A 24,919-nucleotide genomic window follows, 5' to 3' on the forward strand; every position below is an offset into this window, starting at 1 on the left:
AAGATCGAAAAGCAGTTTTTAGAAGCGAGAGGCCAAAACATGGGTACTCACCGAGCATTTATTCTGCATCATTGTGTCAAGCAATATCCGCGCTCATGACGTCCGGCGCCAGGTCTTTTGCCTGTTTAAATGGCCTCTGTGACGTTGAATGACTGTTTTCGCAGTGCACAAGGCAGGCAGGTCATGCATGCCAGCGAAGTGCTGTGTAGTAGTTGGAGGGTTTACGCAACGAAATAATAGATGAGACAATATTTATTGTAAAAAGTGTTTTTTGCGCTAGTTGGCGTTTCTGTTTGAGAAATATTGAGCAAAAATACTGCATTTTGTGTCCCGCACAAAACGGAGCGCTTTAATCAACTGTCTTTGGGTGCAAAAAAAAAAAAAACAACTCGACAAAACCCGTTATTTAAATTTTTGCTTTGTACCCGATTTGTTCCCGAATTTGAACTAAAAAAATATACCCAATTTTTGCCCCTCGGATTCTGGAAAAGAATAAAACCCGAAAACGAAGGGCCCTAAATATAAGCGTTCTATTTAACCAGAATTTGAGCGCGCGTTCTTCAAACACGAGTGGTCAGCGCAAGCACCGATAGCGTCGCGCAGCGGCGTTCGGCGATTCTTCTAGCCTGTTCCGCCAGCATTGTACAGCAGCGCACCTTCCCCGCCCGAGTTCCCTGAGAGATGCGCGATCGCGCCAGTGGCTGCCCCGCAGGCCGCGTTTCGACGGCGAGGAGGCCCCGCAAGACCGCCTCGCCGGCCGGCTCGCCGCTGTACCCAGCAGCCACGCGGCCGGCGAGGCTGGGTGTGTTTCTTGCGTTTCGTCGGTGTGTTTATAGTTGGCGAACTTTCCTCCTGAAGAGCGGAAGCGAGGAGGGCAAGTAAAACGGAGCAAAAGAGCCCTCACGCCGGCGGCCGGCGCGGTGTGAAGAAGCAGAGACAGAGAGCGAAGGAAGCGGCAAGAAAAGAAGAAAAGACAGACGGAGAAGTCAGCCCAGTGCACTTCCCCGTCTAGACTTAGGAGCGAAACGGCTGCCGAACCCGGAGCGGACGTCCGAGCCTGGTGTGAAGGTGCCCGGTCCGCGGGGCGAGACTATTACGTGGGGGTGCAAGGGGCAAGATTGCTCTTCCTTCCTTACTGCCCTCCTTCCCGAACACTCGAGAAATATTTTGCGGGGAAACCAGAGTGACCATCCTTCACTTATTTGATTTTTTTTTGTGAATGCATGTGGAACCGCCCCCCCCCCCCCCCCCCCCCCGAAAATTGGCAACAATTTGTCCCTGCGCAAAGCCCGAGCTCTATGGCGCCAGCTGCGATTAGGCTTGTCAAGATTGTCATAATGGGCCCGTCGGTGAGTAAAATTATTCCCTTGTTGAAAAGACGGGTCACGCTCATCTCAGAAATGAAGGAAGCGTCCTGCACACACAAGGCACAGAAGCACGCATTCGAGTCTCAGAGACGTAAATGCAGCGCTATCTCCGCAGTGCCTCCAGGGAGCATGAAGCCCGCATCCAAAACACTGCCTCGCATCTTCAAGGCAAATGCAAACTCTCCGTTAGAAAACAGACACCCACACACCCCGTATGCAAGTTTGGTTCGGAACCGAGCGCACGTGTTCGGGGCCGCACGGCATGGAACGGCACTCTGTACAGCTGTGCACTCTCGACAGAACAGCTTTGACAAAACCCTTTCGCGCCCGGCTCAGAATGTGCCAGCGCGGAGAGGCAGCTCCGTTGGCGCGGCGCACATTGCCGCGTTTGCGGATCCACGCAGATACGCCGCGTACTCTGCCTCCGTCTGCCTCCCGGACGGCTCGCTATAAAAGGCAATGCTCTCTCGAGACGACACGCCGCTGGCAGGAACGGAAGGGAGAGAGAAAAAAAACGATAAAACAAGAAAAAGCTGCAGAAGCCGGAGAACTGCGGCGGCCTCATCTCTGCCACGGAGCCTGCGCTCCATTGCGTCCGCGCGATAGCGCAACGGCGACGCGCCGGCGAGCGTATGCAAGAAACGCTGGTTTCTCCTACGAGCGCTCTGATAATTACTTTTAATCGAAGATAATCCCGTAATACTCGAACACCTTCCATGACGCTGTTTAATAAAACACACGCAAGCGCGCACACAGAAAGCTCAGTGCGGTTCAGTGCATGGGCGTGGCAGAGAGGCTTCATGTGTGCTGTGGAGAGTTCATAAACGGTCCTTGTCGCCAGCATAAAAAAAAAAACAAAAAAGATCTGCGCAGCAGGCCAGCTGAGAGGCGTATGTTAGAAAACTTTGCGAGTGATACTTTGTTTGAGCCCCGCTAAAGCAATGAGGGACGCTCATGCTGCGAGGGTTAGCTCATGCCGTGTGCGAAATGGACTCGTCGGCAAAACCCCGCTGGGCAGCGAAGCGTGTGCTTACAATCACTGCACAATGCGGGTATCGATTCTGCCACAGTCTGTACAGCGCGTCCGCTTTATGATGCAGTCAGCTAGAAGCAATTAACGGCTTGTTGGTGCCACATTTTTCATGTTTTACCCTTCAAAGGTTGCAGTAAATTTCGCAGCAAAATGTGCTTTCGGCGCTTACGCGTTTGCGTGAGGGAGCGCAGCTGAGTGATCTGTAGGATAACGTTCACCGTGAAAATTCCACACACACACGCACACAAAAAAAAAAATTCCACCACAGCCTTTGTAAAAAGCACAAGGCGTTTGCTTCTGAACCTTGGCGGCGTGCATCTGTAGCACCACGGTGCAAGTCATAGCTTTCGGAGGGGTAAAGAAGATAGTTCCTCGCACCTTCAAGAGATTTGTAACGTTAGCTATACATACGAGGCACAAGGCATGGCCCATATTGAAACCCCTTGTGCTCGTTACTTTTGACAAAGGCTGCACGTACAGTGTACCCCTCCGTCTCGGGACATGCTGGCAAAGGCGAACCGCCACGAAGTGCTGACGTACGCACGTTCGTCCTTAGCACACGTGTTCTGTGAGTCGCCAACTGGCCGTGAGCCAAGTCTGGCTACGCGGTCTCGAACGTCAGCGGCCAGTGTTGGCAAGATTAACATTACAAATGGTCTCGTGCACTGCACCAACGTGAGAAGTTCTTTTCATTATTTTATTTGGTCACTTAGAGGCACCGCTGGCTGACCGTCGGCTGCTTCGCATATTAAACTATTACTCAGGGGTTCTTTCCCATATGTGGCTGCGCAGCGGTCATCACGTGCTGTGCATGCTGTAGATCGAGGCTTCACTCATTCTAGAAATCAGCGCGGCAAATGTCCCACGGCGGCAACCATGGTCTATATGAAGGGCACCGTAGTGGAGAAGGATCTGCAATGACTTCGGGTCAAAGATGGCGGCTCCTGAACTCCGCTGTAGTCTTTGCAGTCCGCCCAAATGTTCTGCGGTATCGAGACCACGACTTCATGTGACCTGCAGTAAAGCTTCCAACAACGGTGGAGCGTTAACTGTCGCCGCACAGAGCGCTATATTTATTATATAGATCTGGTATTGTTGTCAAAGATGGGGCTGGAATAAAGTTTTTATCGCGAGAGGTCGGCTCGAACGGCCTAGTGATAACGGGCATATTATTTTCATCTTGCGGCCATCATTCACGAATCAATAAGGCGCTGAGCAATAAAGAACAGCACGGCCACAAAATTTCGCGGCTGGAAATTCACTCTGAAAAGCTGCAAGCTTTGTCGTTGCGTGTTAGCATCAGTCCGAGATGTCGGCTTCGGTGGGCGCGTGTCTGCTGGACGCAATCGCGCGGATGCAAAACGCAGCGTCTGCAGTTCGCTACAGCCAGCCGCCAGACGATCGCTGTCGCTTCTCCACTTCGAGAGCGCCGATTAGGCACCTCTGAAATAAAGTTTCTTTTTACGCCTTTTTCCTCCAGCAATAACTCTCCGACTGCTTTAACGCCGTGCATGACGCTTCAGAGCTTATTTTGGTCAGCAGCCTTATTTCCAGTGTCGTCCACGCGCGCCAGACTGCTTGACCTTCACGCGATAAAGACCTGCATCACCCCTCTCTCCCTTTGCAACCTAGTAGGCGGCCCGCTGTGGTTTTGTTCTGCTAGGGCGGGTCAGCTCCTGCGAGAACAAGCCAGACTAGAGGAGAGGGCCCGACCGGCCAGTGCCCACGCCGCCGCTCACCAACGCAAGCGCTCCTTCCCTCTGCCTCGGCTAGGCGCTGCAACGGCGAGCCACCCGCAATGCGCGCAACGCCTGCTGTAGGGTGACGTCACCCTCTTTTCCCCTCCTCGCGCGAATGGAGGGTTTCCTTTTAATGACTTGTGTAGTGCACACATCCGAGGCGCGTCGTTAATTAAGCCGATGGCGGAAGCGGCGGCACACACGACGACGCGGCGGCTCCGCGCATGACTCGTTCAGTGCCACGCGGCGCTGCCAGCTGAGCGCCGCCTTTGTTTTTCAAGCAGAGAATTACCCGGGCCGCCGCTCGTGGGTCTGGTTTGTTTGGTGCGGGCCGACTCAGAAGTTGCGTTTCTCGCATTGAGCCTAATGCGAACGTCTAAGAGCGGAAATCGCTTATGTTCAAACAAGATCTTGCTCGCTAATTGCAGTCGGCAACGTAATCGCAAAAGGGAAGGGGTTCATTTTGCATATGTGTGGAAACGTCTCCAGACAGACGAAAATACAAGCAAAATAAGGTGAAGAGGCGCCACATGCAGCGACATGACACGTCTGTTGCGGTACACATTATCATTACAATGATCATAATTATGGCTTTGTCTGCTGCGGGACAGAGGCCTCTCCCATTAATTTTAAATTAACTCTGCCCTGCGCTAGCTGCGGCTAACCTATCCCAGCAAACTTCATCTCATATGCCCACCTGACTTCCCACCACCCTCACCTTGGATTCCAAGAGAGAGAGAGAAACGTAGCAGGCTGTGCATATAAGCAATAGCAAACCACGGGTCTATGCGGGATATGCTGTGTATATTTTTGAGATAATTCCATGTCGAACCTTAGCGGGCACGCGTTTTCGTCTTAAGCGCTGCCGTTCGCCTTGGCGTTTTCGTCTCGCCGGTCAGCAGCGGTCGAACGCGCCAGCGCCGCAGCCAGAGCACGTTGGCTTGCAAAGCATGAGCGATTATTGTGTTTCCCTCTTCGACACGCAGAAATGAGAACACATACAGAACAGCGTCGCGCACAGGGCGTAATTTCGCGTTGCGGCGTGAACTTGGTCACCGAGGTGTGCGCACAGTCACATTATTTACGCCTTTCTGCGATTTAGAGCAGACCCATAGAAAACGTGCGAGGCATATTTTCCCAGTCTGACCCACTTCAAGAACAAGCATTACAATGTCAAAGCACTGACTTTCTACGGTTCGGAGAAGACCCGCCACCCGTGACCTGACTGCGCCCGCGGTGTCACGCAGAGGACGAGATGGGCATGCGATTAGGCCTGCAAGCTGCGTCCGCCGTGGGGTTGGCGAAAAGAAAGTACACCAGAAGCCGCATCCTCACTCATATCCATACTTGGCACAAACGTCCGAAGAAGCCAGCGCCTGATACCAACCGAACATTTCCGAAGAAGAGAATGGCACCTGTGACATAACTGCTTGTCTATATATACAGCGACACCTGCAGGTGTTCCATGCCAGCCTGCGAGCATATGGCACTGAAACATAATCTGGTACGTTTGGCTCATCTGTCCTCGGACAGCGGGCTTGTGGCAGGAGGCCTGGGGCTTGGTCGTAGGCGTGTCTTAGCGACACCGTAAGCTTGCCGTCCCGGTTAGCTCACTTGGTATAGGGTGATTGCGCCGGTGAAGCGCTGGTCCAGGGTTAGAACCCCGGACCAGGACGAAGTTTTCTTTAACTACGAAGTTTCTGAGGAAGCTGTATAGCTTTCCTTTGTAGCCGCATGGCTGAGCTTGGGTGGATGCCAATGAGAAATTTGCTCCCTTACTACAAATCTACTCCACCTTGGGGGATTCCTCTAAACATTTGACCCACCTAACTTTATGCCGCCCCCTGCTACGCTTGCCCTTTCTTGGGATCCAGCGGTTATCTTGCCTTCACATTACATACCCTGCCCAAGCCCTTTTCTTCATCTTGATTTCGACTAGGATTTCATTAACCCGCATTTGATCCCTGACCCATTGTTCCCTCTTCCTGTCTATTAACTTTACACCTATAATTTTTCTTTCCATAGCTCGCTGTGTTATCTTAAGTTGAACCCTTTTCGTTAGCCTCGACGTTTCTGCCCCGTGGGTGAGTACCGGTACGATTATTTTCCAGGAAACCTATTCTTTAAAACTGCCCTTCCTACGAACACACTGTTCAACAGTATCCCATAAGAGGGGACGCGGGAGCGACGAGCCGAGGTTGCGAGGACAAGCTTATGCCTCCGATGGACATGCATCAGCGATGACAGCGGCCGCAGGTAGCTAGCTGCTGGAGGGTCTCTCGAACACAGCCGGGGTGCAAGGTCGTAGACAGCTGAGATTATGCGTGCAAGAAAGTTGGGACTGAGTGAACGCACTCACCGGAAGCTATGCAAAAAATGCGGCACATATATAAGCAGCTGAGTTCGGTGACCTGGATCACTTCGACGAAACCTCACCGGCAGTGGACCCCTCCGTCAAAATTTTTATGATAGCGTGAGGCAACAGCCCCTGAGCCCAATCTGGACTGTATTCAAGGCTGCACAGCCGCATCGACCCTCAATCTGCCAACTCTCGCTGCGAAAGGAACGAGCGCAGCAGATGGCACTGCACTGTGACTGATATGTTATCGATTATTTTACAGGGGATAGGGAGGGAGACTATGGGAATAGCCCTTGCCTAGAAGACACTGCACACATCAGCTCCAGCTGACGCTATTAAGCACATTCATAAATAAAACATAAATACCCCCGAAAGCAGAAGGTTTGACAGCTGTCGCCGTAGCTCAGAGGTAGAGCACCGGACGCGTAATTCGGAGGTCGTGGGTTCGGATCCCACCGGCGGCATGTGGTTGTTTTTTCTTCTGCTTTTCTAATCAATTAGCTTTAAGCGACAGTAATATTCGTACTTGATCAACACCACAAAAAAATAAATCAATTAAAAAATCCCCTGTGCTCCTTGGTTTCTGTGGCTGTTGGCTTCTCTCATATTTATAACGAGCCCCTCATTCCCCTTCCCTTGTTTGCTTAATTGCTTAGCGAGGGCCTCGGTTCTGGCAACCTTGATGCCTTAGGAAGCATAAGAGGGTTCTCACACAGCTTCCACCCTCGCCGTTCGATGGCGTTCTACGTCACACCAGCGGTAACTCAGGACGTTCCACGTCCGCCGCTTACGAACGTGGGTGGCGCTGATGAACACTCTCAAGGTTAGGTTATTTGTAAACATAAATACCCCCGAAAGCAGAAGGTTTGACAGCCGTCGCCGTAGCTCAGATGTAGAGCACCGGACGCGTAATTCGGAGGTCGTGGGTTCGGATCCCACCGGCGGCATGTGGTTGTTTTTTCTTCTGCTTTTCTAATCAATTAGCTTTAAGCGGCAACATATTCAGTAATATTCTTACTTGATCAACACCACAAAAAAATTAATTAATTAAAAAATCCCCTGTGCTCCTTGGTTTCTGTGGCTGTTGGCTTCTCTCATATTTATAACGAGCCCCTCATTCCCCTTCCCTTGTTTGCTTAAGGGTACGTAGAGCTATATACGATGAAAAACGAAGTAAGACCGCGAGAGGAATCTGGTAGCACGATAGGAACACATCAGCTGTTTGTTTTTTGTTCGTCATTTCATTTTCCTTCCCGCCATGTTGGAAACCGATCGCCATCTTCTTCTGTCGGTCTGCGCATGCGCGAGACGCGAGGCGCGAACGTGGTGCAGGCATCTGTGCATGAAAGACATAGAGTTTCTAAATATCACCTAGAAGGAAAGCCGAGCGCCACCGTCTTAAATGGCACTGCATCCACCGTGGTAATTCCGGAAAGACAGCGTATGGAACTTGGCTTGGTTCTAAAACATAACTACGACTGCAGAAATAGAAGTTTTCGCACATAATATGTTGCAAGCAAGCACTGTTTTCTAATCAGTATGTCCTGTAATAAAGTATGCGTACTGTACATTGCAATAAATGAGCAGAAAAGCAGATAGGCGTAAGAGAGCACCGAATTTGCCCATGGCGAGGGAGGGCTTTCTCTTCATGCCGCCAAATATAGCGAACCATGGAAAATAATTTCTTGCTTTTAAGAGACACGCTTTTTAGAGCACATATTCTTGCAAAAAAAATGTCAGCGCTTAAAATAGTACACTTTAGAAGCTTCTATTTTCACACTGTGAAAAACAGAAACGTTTCATTGGTGTAGTATGCTATTGCGGGTTAGCGCCCCATGTCCGTGCATAAGCTAAGGTTCGAGCCATGATAAACTTGTCCGAGCCCTCGCTTTTCTATGCGAAACTAGTCTGCACGCACTAAGTGCCGGCTCTCGACATGTCCTGGTGCTGCGCTTACAGATGTTGCCAACAAAAACGCGAATTAGGAAGCTGCAACTTGTCCTACCTAAATCATGGCCGAGTTCATGCTGGCAAGTGCAACATGCGGGTATTTGCGTGAATTAATTCATGAAGTGAAAGTCGTTCCTGCATGCAATGCGCGGCCACCGCCAGTCTTCGAAACGAAGCAAATGCAGTCCTCGACGACGAGTACGGTTAACATAAGTTGCGTTTGCCGAAGTACTCTGCGCTTTTAAAAGATAAGTGCCTCCGATCGAGACTTCTACATCTAGAATGGTCACAGAGCAGACTGTTGAGTTCTCAATTTGCAAAAAAACTTTGTTCCATTCTTTCACCTTTCAGTGCACAGGTACCCGCCGCGGTGGCTCAGTGGTTACGGCGCTCGGCTGCTGACCCGAAAGAAGCGGGTTCGATCCCGACCGCGGCGGCCGAATTTCGATGGAGGCGGAATTCTAGAGGCCCGTGTACTGTGCGATGCCAATGCACGTTAAAGAACCCCAGGTGGTCGAAATTTCCGGAGCCCTCCACTACGGTGTCCCTCATAGCCTGAGTCGCTTTGGGACGTTAAAACCCCATCAACTAATCAGTGCACAGGTAGCGCAGGCTTCTGCTGGACAAAGTCAGCTTGCTGCGTAAATGGTTCCAAGCGATGGGGCAAACGGACGTTAGGCCAATTAGGCACCAGACACTGTGCTCAGCTCACTTCGAGCGCCTTCGGATACTTCAGATCTCAAATGAGCTTCGTGCTAGCAGGATAACTACACCACCACAATGTGCACAAACCATTAGTGAAAACTACAATGGTGAACATGAAATAGAACAACAACAAAAAAATCCAATCCGTAGCACAGTCAACAAAAGCCACCAAATGTCAATTGAAACCGCGGTCTTCCCGACATGCCTCGGGCGTCCATGGTGGATGAAGTGCCGAGCCGCCAGCGCCGCCAGCTCTCGATATCGGCGCCGGCTGTCGTACGCAGGCGCTCGCATCAAGCGGGGACAGGTTTAGTACAGCAATCGAAGGACCACGCTGCTGTCCCCGACTCTTTTTCACGGCTCGAAGTTCCTTCAGCTCCTCCCGACGCTTTTCTTCACGGCTTGAAACTCTTCCAGTCCGCACGAGAAGATGCGAGCGCGTCCGCAGATCGCCGTAGAATTACCGCTTTCTTTTTCCCTTCGTCACTTCTGTGCCCTAGAATCGGAAAAGTTCAGAGTGCCTGCTTTTGGCGTGGCATGATCGACCGGTCCACAAATTCGAATCAAAGCAAAGTGCTGTTCGAACCAATATTCTCCATCTAAAGATAAGATGAAAACTCCGTAAGCTGCGTATGAGCATTCGATAATATTGCTACATATCGCGCCGAGTCGTTAACAACATCCTCCTGTCTTGTGCCACGCAGCATAAGCTCACTACAGCCTACCATCCCCAGACGAACGGGCTTACCGAGCGGCTCAACAGGACCCTGGTTAGCATGCTATCTATGTATGTCTCACCCGAACAACGCGATTGGGACGTTGCGTTGCCCTACGTAACCTTTTCTAATGATTCGTCGCAGCATGACACCACTAGCTATTCGCCTTTCTTCCTTGTGTTCGGTCGGCATCCGGCACTGCCTTTGGATACATTGTTACCGACTTCTACTCACTCTACCACGGTGTATGCCCATGGCGCCGCCTCCGAAGCAACTATGGCCCGCCAAATCGCCCGCGACCGGCTCCCCGCCGCCCAGACCTACCGCTTACGACCGTGGGCATCGCCCGGTACACTATTCACCGGGCCCACTCGTCCTCGTTTGGACCCCTTCTCGCCGTGTCGGTCTCTCCGAGAAACTTCGTCAGTACGGTGGCCCTTGTCGAGTACTCCCTCAGGTGACCGACGTCACCTACTAGATTACTCCCTTCGATTCTTCGACGTCGTCCACCCGTCATGCGACTGACATCGTCCATGTCGTTCGCCTCAAACCCTACCACGCGCCTGGTACATCCTCCTTTGCCGCCGGGAGTTATGTTGCGGCCTACCACGTGCTCCGCTCGTGCGTGGAACGCGAAGAGAACGAAGTGTGTTGGTGGTGCTGGTGTGTGCTTTCCCTTTGTAAATATATTCATTTGTATTAGACGTCTTCACGTTACATTATTATAGCATCCATTTAACTCGTTATTCTCATCATCGGCGCCTTCCGCATGAGGTGATCGGGCGGCGCGCACCCCGAAGCCATAGGTTCTCATCGTTCTTTGGTTTTTAACTTTTAGTCTGGGCTCCTTGAGCAGCCGCCAACACGGCGCCGTCGAAGTGGGTTGTTTTGCAAAAAAAAAAAAAAACTCTCGGGGGTGGTGGTGGTAAACTAGATTCAGTAAAGAGCGTTGCACCCCTGAACTGGGAGGGGCCCTTAGTCCAGGTTTCCTACGGCCTGAGCTGTTTACTGCGCCCGCGGAACCAGCCGTCTTTGGCCCTTTAGGCTTGAGCTGGACAGCACGGCCTCCCACTGCTCAGGTTGTGGTCTTAGGCTTTTCGGGGCGGCCCACATGCTTTGGCAAGCCCATGCAATGTGATACAATGGGGGGTGTTCCTCGCATAGCGGGAATTTGTTTGGGTATAATGTTTGGTGTATGCTGTGCAAGGCTGATATGTCTCAGTCAACGCAAAGACGCCCAGAGTATGGCCTCAGGATGCCCGCGTCACGATGTTCAGACGTCCTCAGGTTGTCTCTAACTGGTCCACAAGCGGTCCAGCTAGGATCCATTTGTTCGTCCGTTGCGCATACTCAGGATGTCTTTAGGATCAAGTTTCGGGACGTTTCCAGTACTACATCAAGAATTTTATCAAGAACTTTTTTTTTCATGCGAGTGTCGTATTCAAAACTAATGTGAGAGAAGCAAACCAGTAAAGGCAAAAAAGAAGAGACACAGCAAAGGTTTACCATGACCAGGCCCGCAATAGTTGAATTCTGCTGCGTGAATGGAAAAGATGAGTGGCCCAGAAATCTAAACAGCCCAACCCCACCAGCAGCATGGTCTGAAAGCAAAAATATGTTAAGATATCTCCTTAAGGCATATAATTTTCGGGATCCCAATGCTTTCCTTTTTTACGTCACTATTTTACACACATATCGTTTAATAAACTTGCAGTTTCAACGCGATAGCGTTATAGGCCCCGTTCACCAGAAAATCCGGTGTCGGCGTTGTGAACGAAAAATCAAGGGCATGGCGGCTGTGGCAGGCGGTCCTCAGAGAGCAACCTATGAGGCAGGTTGGCCACCTAGGTCACGTGACCTTGAGACGTCATCACAGCCTGCCCACCGGATAGTGAGCAAACTGCCCACAGTGGCAGTTAAATTAATGATTGGTCGCTCGGGAAGAGAAATCTTGGCTACACAAGGCCCACCGCTGGCAGCACCTGCCATCGCAGGGCAGTGGCGCCAGGAGGGGAGTACTCCTAGGGATTTATGAATCTAAAGTAGAGAATGAGCTACTGCATATATGGGCATTAACCCATTACAGCTGTCGCATCATACCCTTAAGGTGGAGCTTAAGTGTCTCTCCAATTGTTCAATTAATGAGGACATCCTGACGAGACATTTAGCTATCAATGCACACAAAGGTACTCAGAATGTCTTGTTCAGGATGAGAATGTTGTGACCATTTGAGGACGTCCTCATGACGTTTAATGCTGCCTGGGGTCGGTATGTGTTCGTTCGTAGCGGCCTCCAAGCTACGGCTTCTTCCCGCGACACCTCCTTGTGTGGTGGGGTTAGAGTCGTTGATTTAGCTTATGGTAGGTGATATGTCACTGTACTGTTGTGGTACCGGCTACGGTACTGCTGAGTCATCTGTCAGGGCCCGGTTAGTAAGTCATCGGGCTGCGGCGTGCGCGCGCTGATTACCGCGTAGAGACTCGTGGCCTCTTAGCCACAGGAGGGCAGTTTCAGTAAGTTCGCGTATTATAACAAACGCGCAAACTGCGGCGACGACGGTTAACCGAAAGCGAAAAGACGGTACCTTGCATGGTGTGTTCGGGCCGCGAAGCGGAGCCTATACACGGGCCCCTCGGGTTTGAAGAGGGTCCGCGCGTAAATTTATTGCCCTCGACGGCGTACCGCGTGACGGAGCGGATCTCCGAGAGACGAGTGGCGAAGGATGGGAGCGTGACTAGGGCAGTGCGCGCGGTTCTGACTATGTGTTCGCCTTCCCCTGTTTTAGCTGACATTTTAGCGTTTGTGTACGTTTGCCATAACTACAAACTTGCGTTAAGCCTTCAAGGAATTCATGCGTTGCTCGCGAGTAAACAACCTCGTGGACACCGGCGTTTTATTGGCGTCTTCAGTTTAAACGAAATTCTCGATCCCAAGTGGCTCTGAAAAGCGCATTTCTATCTGGTTACTAAAATGGTCCCCAGAATGTTGGGGCAACGTATTTAAGGGCGGCTTTTCGGCGCGAAAGGGGGCAGATATATACGTCCAAGGAAGGTCAATTCTGGAGAGACACGGAGTGTTTCGCGGAACTCCGAGAGATACTTCGATTTGGCGGGTAAGTCAGCGTTTTGTGACAGGCAGAGCAGTGCTGTAATAGTACTGGCCAAGCGTAATTTTTGACCTGTGTTATAGAGCATACATAGTGTTCCGAAGAATTAATTTATCTATAGTCTGTTCCGCAACGTGCAGCCGAATCACCGAACCATTGGAACCTCGAAATCACCACCATCATCTTCAATCATCAACGTCCATCCATCACGATTGAAAAACTAACTACTGTCCTAAACCTGTTCTTGGTTTGACAAATGGAACGCAACATCGACTCTCATTTTATGCGCATCACTGACATGTTCACTAGCATAGCAAAACCTAAATACTGGGACATGTGCTGAAGCTTTCTTGAAAACATCAATTCACAATTTCTGGAAGAAGTAAGCCAAAGGAATGTTCTGCAGGTGTAACCGCGCAACCTACGCTTAGAACAGGTACCTGAAAACTGTTGCGGCGTGGCCGACAACCATGGTTGGTTCCGTCCATCATGCAGATTGAAATGCCGCGTCTATAAACAGCATCAATTAATTATTTCAATGTCTCATCGTTTTAAGTTCTTGGAGGGCAAAAAGACGTGCATATAGCCAGGCGGCGCTCAGGCTCAAAGACGTGAAAGACGTTTAAGTTTGCAGGCTCCCCTCCCGAGGGACATATATTTTGTGAGGCGAACAACAACAACAACAGCTGCCAAGCTGTCCCATCTCTTTGTTGTCACCGACACCGCGACAAATCTGGTGGAACATTTCGGAAGTTTAAATCGTTCTGGGCGTCACTGAATATCCAACTGCCGTGGCAAGTTTTAACCACCCAGGTTACGTTAGTGAAGCATTCCATGGCATACTGTCAAGCAGCGCACTCCTTAAATAGTGTATCAAACAGAAAATACACTTATAGTGAGCAAAAAAAAAAAATTGGCAATACGGGGAAATTAGGGCATAGAACAACTGGAACGCAACATCGACTCTCATTTTATGCGAATCACTGATATGTTCACTAGGATAGCAAAATCTAAAAACTGGGACTTGTGCTGCAGCTTTCTTGAAAGCATCAATTTACAATTTCTGGAAGTAGTAAGCCAAAGGAATGCCCTACAGGAGTAACCGCGCAACCTACGCTTAGAACAGGTACTTGAAAACTATTGCGGCGTGGCCGACAACAATATGGTTGGTTCCGTCCATCATGCAGGTTGAAATGCCGTATCTATAAACCGCATCGATTAATTATATCAATGTCCCATCGTTTTAAGTTCTCGGAGGGCAAAAAGACGTGCATATAGCCAGGCGGCGCTCAGTCTCAAAGACGTGAAAGACGTTGAAGTTTACAGGCTCGCCTCCTGAGGGACATATCTTTTGCTACAACAACAACCACAACAACAACGACATATATATTGTGTGGCGAACAACAACAACAACAGCTGCCAAGCTGTCCCATCTCTTTACTGCACCGACACCGCGACAAATCTGGTGGAACATTTCGGAAGTTTAAATCGTTCTGGGCGTCACTGAATATCCAACTGCCGTTCAAGTTTTACCCACCCAGGTTACGTTAGTGACGCATTACATGGTACACTGTCAAGCAGCGCACTCCTTAAATAGTGTATCAAACAGAAAATACACTTATAGTGAGCAAAAAAAAAAAAATTGGCAATACGGGGAAATTATGGCATAGAACAACTGGAACGCAACATCGACTCTCATTTTATGCGAATCACTGATATGTTCACGAGGATAGCAAAATCTAAAAACTGGGACATGTGCTGCAGCTTTCTTGAAAGCATCAATTCACAATTTCCGGAAGTAGTAAACCAAAGGAATGTTCTACAGGAGTAACCGCGCAACCTACGCTTAGAACCGGTACCTGAAAACTGTTGCGGCGTGGCCGACAATAATGGTTGGTTCCGTCCATCATGCAGATTGAAATGCCGTATCTATAAACCGCATCGATTAATTATATCAATGTCCCATCGTTTTAAGTTCTCGGAGGGCAAAAAGACGTGCATATAGCCAGGCGGCGCTCAGGCTCACAGACGTGAAAGACGTTGAAGTTTACAGGCTCGCCTCCTGAGGGACATATCTTTTGCTACGACAACAACCACAACAACAACGACATATAATTTGTGAGGCGAACAACAACAACAGCTGCCAAGCTGTCCCATCTCTTTGTTGCACCGACAACGCGACAAATCTGGTGGAACATTTCGGAAGTTTAAATCGTTCTGGGCGTCACTGAACATCCAACTGCCGTGCAAGTTTTACCCACCCAGGTTACGTTAGTGAAGCATTCCCTGGTATACTATCAGGCCGCGCACTCCTTAAATAGTGTATCAAACAGAAAATACACTTATAGTGAGCAAAAAAGAAAATTGGCAATAGGGGGAAATTATGGCATAGAACAACTGGAACGCAACATCGACTCTCATTTTATGCGAACCACTGATATATGTTCACTAGGATAGCAAAACCTAAAAACTGGAACATGTGCTGTAGCTTTGTTGAAAGCATCAATTCACAATTTCTGGAAGTAGCAAACCAAAGGAATGTTCTAGAGGAGTAACCGCGCAACCTACGCTTAGAACAGGTACCTGAAAACTGTTGCGGCGTGGCCGACAACAATGGTTGGTTCCGTCCATGCAGATTGAAATGCCGTATCTATAAACCGCATCAATTAATTATTTCAATGTCCCATCGTTTTAAGTTCTCGGAGGGCAAAAAGACGTGCATATAGCCAGGCGGCGCTCAGGCTCAAAGACGTTGTCGCTTGCGGCGCTCGAAGTGAAAGACGTTGAAGTTCGCAGGCTCCCCTCCCGAGGGACATATATTTTTGTAAGGCCAACAACAACAACGACAGCTGCCAAGCTCTCCCATCTCGTTGTTGTCAAAGACACCGAGACAAATCTGGTGGAACATTTCGGATGTTTAAATCATTCTGGGCGTCACTGAATATCCAACTGCCGTGCAAGTTTTACCCACCCAGGTTACGTTAGTGAAGCATTTCATGGAACACTGTCAAGCAGCGCACTCCTTAAATAGTGTATCAAAAAGAAAATACACTTATAGTGAGCAAAAAAAAATCTGGCAATACGGGGAAATTATGGCATAGAACATACTTCGGGTTGCCCACGTAGCCTCGTGAGTCTATAATGTGCAACGACAATGAAAACAAAATGGGCAGATTTTACGCCTAAAAAAATTCCGTTCTAGCGCGAATAATATTAAACGGTGGCAACGCGAAAACAGAGTCAACCAGCCAGAGGCGCGCATGCGGCGACTACACCGTTCGCCCCTGCTGCTACCGGGAGAACCCCGTCCGTCAGGATACGTTTTGAAACAAGAAATAGTTCCTATTGCATTAGGAAGGTATTTTACGCTTCATTCGCTACGTGAGCTTAAGATCTGATAACCAAGTTCGCTAGTGTATTTTACTAAAAAAATTATTGCTCCCGCGCTTTTTTATAAGCTATCAAACTGCCACGCCTACGCGTACGAACACAGATGAGCAAGAAGTGGTGCTGCGCCCCACGGCTATAAATGCCCTCGCCCCTACCCCGAGCCCGGCAGTCAGAATTTTGACAGGTCGAGCCCGGTGAACCAATTGAATCTCAAGATGCGTGAGATAGTGCACATTCAGGCGGGACAGTGCGGAAACCAAATCGGCGCAAAGGTAAGTCACTGCTTACTGACGTGGATTATTTCGTGGCTCAAGCGCGTGCTGTTCTCTTCCTGACCGCACCAGTGTCCGTTCTGGTATGTTATGCGTTCAGATTCTGGTTGTCGGCACCGTTTTCGAAAATTTCGTTGCAGGATATCGGCGTAAGTATTGAGCTGTTTGGCAGCAGTCTCGTAATCACGCTGCTGTGCGTGTGTTTGTGTGGATGGGGATATTGTACCGAGCGCACATTTTCAAATCTCTTGATCGCTGCTTTCGTTCTTGTGTAAACGTTTTACCGGCTGCTTGCGCTATGCGTTATATCTCTTTTTCATTGCGTCTGCTGCCTCATCTTGTGCAAATCGTTACTTTACTGCGGCATTCTGCTTTGGAGGCGGGGTGCAGCATATCGCGAACACTGCAACCGTCTGATGCCCGTCGACCACCTAGGAGTGATGAGGGAGGTTGGGGAGCGTATTGCGCCAGTTTTTGATTCGTTATGTGGTGAAGGGATTTGAAAGGCTAATGTGCTATTGGCCATTAACGTATCTGCGAGTGGCGAGCTCCGTAATGCGTCACCGGTTAGATCAGAGAGCACTAGAATGCCCGTTGTCAATGGGGACCGGTAGCAGCCATGCAGCGTCGTTTGAAATCCAGTGACGCGCCACAGCGTGTTTCGCGCGAATTTTGAAGAAGTGTAGAGAAGTTTTGGTTCCGAGTCTTTCTTTTTTTGTTATAATTAGCAAGATATTGCTCTACTTAGAACAAATGTGTGGTATTCGCAGCCATAACCGCTATATAATTTACAATTGCATTTCTTCTCTCACGCTGTTTCGGTTTCAACAGCCGAACGAGGCATGAAACTGCACTATAGTTGCTGCTCACTGCAGCGCTGAAAACGGCCTGCCTGAAGAGCTAGAATGACGACTGATGTAGAAGCAGCGATTGTGTTGCAATTTTTTTTTATGCCTAACGTCACCCATACTGACCTTAGACTTTGCAGCTGTCATTTAGCTGTTTGAAATATCTACAGCATGAGATAACAAATTCAGTTATAAATTGTTTAACGGCCGTACGCAAATACCACGTGGTGATCCATGTACAGTAACGTCTTGCGCATCATTACAAAGAATATGTGCTGCAGCAGTCATCGCTGTTTGGATTGGCATCATGCAAATTAGAATTTTCCTGTTTGCAGTTCTGGGAGGTGATCTCAGATGAACATGGTATTGACCCGACTGGCACGTACCACGGCGACTCTGATCTCCAGTTAGAGCGTATCAATGTTTACTACAATGAAGCATCAGGTACTTGCCAATCTTTATTTCGGTCAATAATTTTAGTCATTGCATCGGGCGCGCCCTGCTGCTGTTTTGCTCTGTTAAAATGACGTCTGACCTGTAGCGGAACAGTTTAAGCGGTGCGCTCATGCATGGTTCGGACATGCTTTTTGCCATACTCGCAGTGGAACTGGTGTTGTGGCCTTCAGTTCCTGCTGTTGCAGTTCTGCTCGCTGTATTTCATTCCACGATGGCCACTATAGGACGGGCTAACAAATTAACGCTGACTTGTCTTGTATCGCCCTTTAGTGTTTCTGAATGGCTTTGTACTTTTCTTTGACGTTTAGCTATATATACTCAGTGTCATATTTAGTATTCTTTCCAATTCTTGTATAAATGCAAATATACAGCTCTTTGGTTCAGAATCTCTTGTAATTGGCATATGAAGTTATAAAGATGCACCTGACTTCTCACCAAAACTTAATTGACCTTTTTACAGTAGCATTACATGGATGGATTGAAGCTTTGGCTGTAATACAAGGAGTTGCTATTTTGCAGCAACCTTGCAGTTACAAGCTTAAACAGTGGAGACTAAAGCTGGTACATGGTACATTTACTGTGCTCAAAGAGGAATTGACAAATGCGAGCTGACTGCCATTGTCACATTGCCTCTGTTGCCTTTTGTGCAACTTTATAGATGCCTTCCACATGTCGAAAACAACCATCATTGTGTTCCATATATAACTGCCACCAAACATCAATGGTTCCAGTGGCAGCAAGTGGCTTGAACACAGTGAACATGCGTTGCTGTTCTCCTGCTTTGCGGCATTGTTCACAATTAGCACTCACTGCCTGTCAAATTCAATCCTTCTTGGAACTACTGTTTGTCTGTCAGTATTCTATTTGCTTGTTGTTATTTGTTGCATTGTTCTTCCTTTCCTTGCTTAGTTGCTGCCTTTTGTCTCATTGTTCTGACAACTATGTGTTCACTGCATGATGTAATTTCAAACACCCAGCCTCTCTTCTACCATTGAGTGCGATTTTCTTTTTGCTTGAGGAGGTAAATACGTGCCTCGGGCCATTCTGGTTGATCTGGAGCCGGGAACCATGGACTCTGTGCGGTCTGGACCCTTCGGACAGCTCTTCCGTCCAGACAACTTTGTCTTTGGTAAGCAGCTGCTCACTACTGTTGCAGTCGGCATCTATTCCTTCACTGTGCACTTAATTCTGAAACAGCTTGCGGGAAGATAACATTTTTATGCAGGCGATTTGTGGCTCAATGGTTATGGCGCTCGGCTGCTGACCCGAAAAACGCGGGTGTGATCCCGGCCGAGGCAGCCGAATTTCGATGGAGGCGAAATTCTAGAGGCCCATGTACTGTGCGATGTCAGTGCACGTTAAAGAACCTTGGATGTTCAAAATTTCCAGAGCCCTTCACTATGGCGTCCCTCATACCCCTAGCCGCTTTGCACGTTAAACCCCATAAACCAGATCAAATTTTTATGCTATGCCTTGAAGTGCTTTTCGATATTTCAATGCCTACAGTAGAGACCCATCTTCTCTCTGTCTGGCTAGCTGCTGCAAGATGTCCCATATGACTGTTCTAATGGAAAGTGGCCTTATAAGACTACTGTCTAAGGTCATTGATCCACTTAGGCTTGCGATACACAAGCTGTTGTTGCATGTACATCTGTTACCTTTGGATTTTAGTGAATGCTGTTAATGGGCAATCCTCCAGGGCAGATGGTGATGGCATTATTGTCTGTCATGATCCAAAGCTTCAGTGGCCACTTGCCGGTGAATTGGAATATGAACTTGGCGGGACAAGGGAATGGGCATCCCAACTGTGCAGTCAAGTGATCCAGGTTGCCTAATTCTATGAAACCTGTCTGTACGTGGTCTTGCAAGATAGGACTACAGCTGTAGCTTTTGCTTTTCCCCTGGAGGAGGGTGAAGTCCCCTTCTGGAATTTAGCTTACCCTTTCACTTGTGTTTAACCTTTGTTGCTGGCTTAACAAGTCTGCAAAAATTGTCTTTCTTTTTCCCCTAGTTTATTTTGCAACCTGTATTACCTGCTGCAGTGGCTTCATGGCTATGGTGTTCCAGCTGCTGAGCCCTAGGACACAGGATCGAATCATGGCCGCTGCCTTTTGGCGCAGGCAAAATGCAGAAACTCCTGTGTGCTGTGCGATGTCAGTGCAGCTTTGGGATGCTAAACCCCATATACCATGCCATTCATTGGCTAAATCATTTACACAAGACTCTGCTTAACAGTTACGTTCGGGCATGTTCCTTTTTAGTTGCTGCTCACTCTTGCCTTCACATCAATTGGCCCTTCGCAGGTACTTCTGCGCCTGCTGCCAGCAGTATCCTTCTGTGTTGAATGTTTCCGTTCACAGTATACCCTTCTCCTTGTCTGCCTGTTCAGGCCAGAGTGGTGCTGGCAACAACTGGGCCAAGGGCCACTACACAGAGGGTGCGGAGCTGGTGGACTCGGTGCTTGATGTCGTCCGCAAAGAAGCTGAGGGGTGCGATTGCTTGCAAGGTTTTCAACTTACCCACTCCCTCGGTGGTGGCACTGGATCTGGCATGGGCACACTCCTCATCTCGAAGATTCGTGAAGAATATCCCGATCGGATCATGAACACCTTCAGCGTTGTCCCCTCCCCAAAGGTTTGTACCAACATCATTCCTACTGTTTGTACCATGTCTTCCATACTTTGGCCTCTCTTTAAGGTGTCTTCCTTTTGATTTCTCATTATTTTTATTGCTGTCTGTGTGCATCTGGTTCTCATGGTCTCTTTCACTTTCCACCAGGTTTCGGACACAGTCGTTGAGCCCTACAATGCCACCCTTTCCGTGCACCAGCTGGTCGAAAACACAGACGAGACCTATTGCATTGACAATGAGGCACTTTACGACATCTGCTTCCGAACCCTTAAGCTCACCACTCCCACCTATGGAGATCTCAACCACTTAGTCTCTGCAACGATGTCTGGTGTCACCACTTGCCTCAGGTGAGAGTTCAGTAGGTAACAGTTGCCCAAAAAGTTCAGTTGCAGTTGACACAGTTGTGCACAGTACTCCACTCTTTTGATAAGGATGACAGAGAGAGCACTCCTGTGACTTCAGAGTCTAGTGTAGTTGGAACTTCTCTTTAGTCCTCTGCCACAGTGCTCCTCGTAGGCTATATATGTGGAAGCTCTGTATATCCTTGGACGTGTGCCAATCGCAGCTTTTTTCCTTGTGCTCTTATGCAAATAGTCACCATTTGTTGTCAACACCTTTCGGAGCTCACCTATAAATTTTTAGGGCACACATTGACAGAGTAAAGGCAGGAACTCAAAGTTATTTTAGTAGCATTAGGAAGCACGGATGCTACAGTGAGGTTTATGGCGGTGAGAGTGGGGAGGGCTTCCTCTTGGTGTAATATCTTCGCATTTTCTGTTGTCGCCAACTTCCACATTTACCTTGTGACCAGTAAGCAAGCTATACAGGTGCCATGTTGACTTAAGAATGGGCACTTTCTGATGTAGTGTGTGTGTGCTTTTGCAATGCTGTCTCACCCTGCATCGCATCGGCACTTTCATTAAACAGGAGCAGATGAACTTGAAAACAGGTTTCCCTGTATTATGTCCTTTGATTAGTCCTGAGTAGCGTACATGTCAAGGACTTAAAACTGCATCCATGTGCACAGCAAGAACTAATGTTCTTTTCGTCGTGAGTTTCCTTTAAAGGCTTCATTGCATTCAGAAGGGCCAGAGAAGCCCCCCCCCCCCCCCCCCCCTTTTTTTTTGCATGCTCTGAGAAGTATGTCCACCAGTAGTACCAGTACCAAACTTCAGTTGTTTTCCTGCAAGTACTGAAACTATTTTCCAATTCAGTATTCATAAAAGTTCGGCTTCATGCAATTGACCCTGATGTGTACAATACACTTCAGGTGGTTGTTTGTGATAGTTTTACCCCTGTTGGTCCTTTGGCCTTGCAGTGCCACATGGCAATGTCAACCAATGGAAGCAAATTTGCCTTCTTGCTAATTTGCATCGGCACTTATCAAGGATCTTCACTTCCCTCCCAGGTTCCCTGGACAGCTCAACGCTGACCTTCGCAAACTGGCAGTCAACATGGTGCCCTTCCCGCGCTTGCATTTCTTCATGCCAGGCTTTGCCCCACTCACATCCCGAGGCAGCCAGCAGTACAGGGCCCTCACGGTACCAGAGCTGACGCAGCAAATGTTTGATGCGAAGAACATGATGGCTGCTTGCGACCCTCGCCACGGACGTTACCTGACAGTTGCAGCTGTGTTCAGAGGTCGCATGAGTATGCGTGAGGTTGATGAGCAGATGCTTAACGTCCAAAACAAGAACTCTAGCTACTTCGTGGAATGGATCCCGAACAACGTAAAGACCGCTGTCTGCGACATCCCTCCTCGTGGTCTCAAGATGTCTGCTACTTTCATTGGAAACAGCACTGCCATTCAGGAGCTTTTCAAGCGCATCTCTGAACAGTTCACTGGTCAGTATCCTGCTTGTTCTGAAACTACTCCTTTTATGTGCATGCTGTCATTAAACTGCCCATTTATGTCATTTTCTGGTTCAATGTATTGGTTATGTGGCTGATTTACCTGTGACCATTTTACTCTATACTTGTGCAGCCATGTTCCGTCGCAAGGCTTTCCTGCACTGGTACACTGGGGAAGGCATGGATGAAATGGAGTTCACAGAAGCCGAGTCCAACATGAACGACCTGGTGTCCGAGTACCAGCAGTACCAGGAGGCCACGGCTGACGAAGAGGGGGAGTTTGAAGATGAAGAGGAGGCCCAAGCAGAGGCTTAATTTTTTTTTTTGCTCTATTACTTTATGCAGGCATTGGCATTTTTTTTTGTTTGCTTTTAAATAAAGTTTATATATTTAATCCTGTCCTTAATTTCTCCTACTGCATGTATATATATGCTTCAAAGCAGCCAGTTCTGTCTTTTAGTGTACCCCTTCAGCCTTCCCACCGTTTCCCAGAACTGTAGATAGGGATCGAGTTGGAGTTAAAAAAACAAAGTGGCAAATGGCCCTAAAAGGAGGCCTTCCAACTAATGCCATTGATATTGGGAGGGGGAGCCTCCTCTGAATGGCATTTGATGCTTTATGCTTGTTTTATCCATCTGCAATTCCTTCTCGCAGGCCTTCAATGAAAGCATATTAATGCTCAATCTGGTGGCATGTTTTTTTCTGAAATTATGTGGGACCATATACTGACACCATATCACTGTCGTTGACCATTTCAACTGTGTTGTGTGCAGCTGTGGCTTTACCAAACCCTCAAAGGCTATCATCGGCTCTGCATATTTTTTTCGCTTGCTCAGTTGTGGCTGTTTCTGTTCTTAGATTCAGGGAAGTTGGGTCAGTGCAGATATTGTATTGTGGGGGAGAGAAGGTTGATGAGATGAACTTTAATGGGACATGCAATGTGGAACAGGTAACAGTGGAGCAGATTCCAACAGGAAGAAAATTCCTAGGGGAAGGGGGCAGCAGAGCGTATAGTGGGGAAATGTACATTGGAGATAAACTCTATTGTGGCAGCTGTGGCTAGTATGGACGTGCCTATACTCTATTTCATACATAGCAGCAACGCTGCAGAAATAGTGCGCCCGTGAAACCATATTACTCCGTCGCATATCATTTGTCCTTCTCGAAACCTCTTGAGTGTTAGGACAAAAACAGAGCGGTATAAAACGAAGTGGTAGCACAGGAAATTACGGTTGAAGTTCCGTACTCCGACCCTCTGGCTGTAGTTCTCACTCGGTGTGAACTACATTTTAGGCACGGATGGAGTAAGGGTGATCCGCCCTACCAGCCATGTATCGGTCTGCCAAAGTCATTCTTGCTTCTCGAAGTCTCAGAGTTGGAGGACAAAAATGTGGCAAGAAGCAATACGAAGTCTAGGAGATTACCATTCATGGCAATCTCCTAGGAGATGACCATTCAAAGCTAGCACAGATTTCCTTTTTTTAGGCTTCTATTGCTGTTGTGAACCCCTATGCTTCGCGTTACAAGGCTTACTATTGTTTGCTTCACTTTCATGCGCTGTGCAAGAGTCAAAATCTACGCATGGCACATCTACGACACCTGTTAGCAAAAAATAGAAACTCTGTAATGTTTGTTTAAGAACTCGATAGAAGGCAGAAAACAAAAAAAAAATTGTTTGATGGGTGTACCGTTGTTTGTCTGCGTGCATGAAAAGCAAAGCAAGAAAGTGGTATATGGGTAGCACTGTCCTACAAAGGGATAAGCCAATAAGGGTATTGAGCACGAAATGCAAGGTTTAATATGTTTGCTTAGTAGGTAAAAAAAGTTTTGAAGCGAAAAGCTTCACTAGGCTAGTCAACACCGGGTCTGGCGTATGCTCCGTGATCAGAATTAGCCACAGCTGCGCAAGCGCAGATCCGAGTGACGTCACAGAAGAGGCGCAGGTGGTCGAAGCGGCCGCAACCGCTGCCTGACCTTTCGGCGCAGCCGCGCGCTACTGCGCATGTGCGCCGCCTCCTCACCGCCACTACTACTGCGCGCTTGCCTCCTCGCCACCGTTTGACCTTTTGTTGCAGCCGTGTGTTTACCACAGTTACTACGCATGCGGAAGGAGGGCTATATAACAAAGCATAACAAAGTCAAACAAAGCATAACTGCAGCTTTTCGCTTGTATATCCAGGCTTAACCAGAGCTAAGCCACTGGCAATTTTTTTTCAGACATTATAATCTGTTCAGGATTTTCACTTCTTTTAGGAAACTAAAAGTGTAAGAAATCTTGACAAGAGAATAGTATTCTAGAGGCAAGCTTGGGTGGAAAGGGATGCGTTCATTGTGAAATTGCATATTGTCTTTTATTCTCTAGCTTCTTGAGTTTTCTACATAAATATAAAATGCAGTTCATGGCGACCACTTCACCACATTGTTCGCATGCAGGTTTCTTGTAGAACAAGGTAGAGCTGTAGTATCAAATGAACTGCCAATTTCATTTTAAAAAAT

At 48.4% G+C, this 24,919-nt stretch overlaps 2 protein-coding genes across 6 annotated transcripts in view; one reads left to right on the forward strand and one right to left on the reverse strand.

Moving 5' to 3' along the window:
- LOC149350758 (uncharacterized) overlaps positions 1 to 24,919 on the reverse strand; it is a 111,400-nt gene that overhangs the window by 71,541 nt on the left and 14,940 nt on the right. The gene's annotated exons all lie outside the window — the stretch shown is intronic.
- Positions 16,484 to 22,817, forward strand: LOC149350760 (tubulin beta chain). 2 transcript variants are annotated; one of them, XM_089579898.1, is made up of 7 exons: positions 16,484 to 16,637; positions 17,821 to 17,929; positions 18,960 to 19,070; positions 20,331 to 20,575; positions 20,720 to 20,919; positions 21,981 to 22,417; positions 22,557 to 22,817. In XM_089579898.1, exons 1-7 carry the CDS (start codon positions 16,581 to 16,583, stop codon positions 22,736 to 22,738), a joined length of 1,341 nt encoding a protein of 446 aa, XP_089436024.1. In that variant the 5' UTR covers positions 16,484 to 16,580; the 3' UTR covers positions 22,739 to 22,817. The 2 variants fall into 2 exon arrangements, with proteins under 2 accessions (XP_089436024.1, XP_089436025.1); XM_089579899.1 differs by having other exon boundaries at positions 18,963 to 19,070.

Source organism: Amblyomma mixtum, chromosome 3 (genome assembly GCF_055824585.1).
Source record: "Amblyomma mixtum isolate Tamu chromosome 3, ASM5582458v1, whole genome shotgun sequence".
Classification (NCBI taxonomy): Eukaryota; Metazoa; Arthropoda; class Arachnida; order Ixodida; family Ixodidae; genus Amblyomma; species Amblyomma mixtum.

What these genes read in the sequence shown, in the direction of transcription:
- LOC149350760 (XM_089579898.1), top strand. Translation starts at nt 16,581, where the DNA reads ATGCGTGAGATAGTGCACATTCAGGCGGGACAGTGCGGAAACCAAATC. An exon ending in TCCAGACAACTTTGTCTTTG is followed by an intron (nt 19,071 to 20,330) that starts GTAAGCAGCTGC and finishes CTGCCTGTTCAG; the next exon opens with GCCAGAGTGGTGCTGGCAAC. An exon ending in CATCTCTGAACAGTTCACTG is followed by an intron (nt 22,418 to 22,556) that starts GTCAGTATCCTG and finishes ATACTTGTGCAG; the next exon opens with CCATGTTCCGTCGCAAGGCT.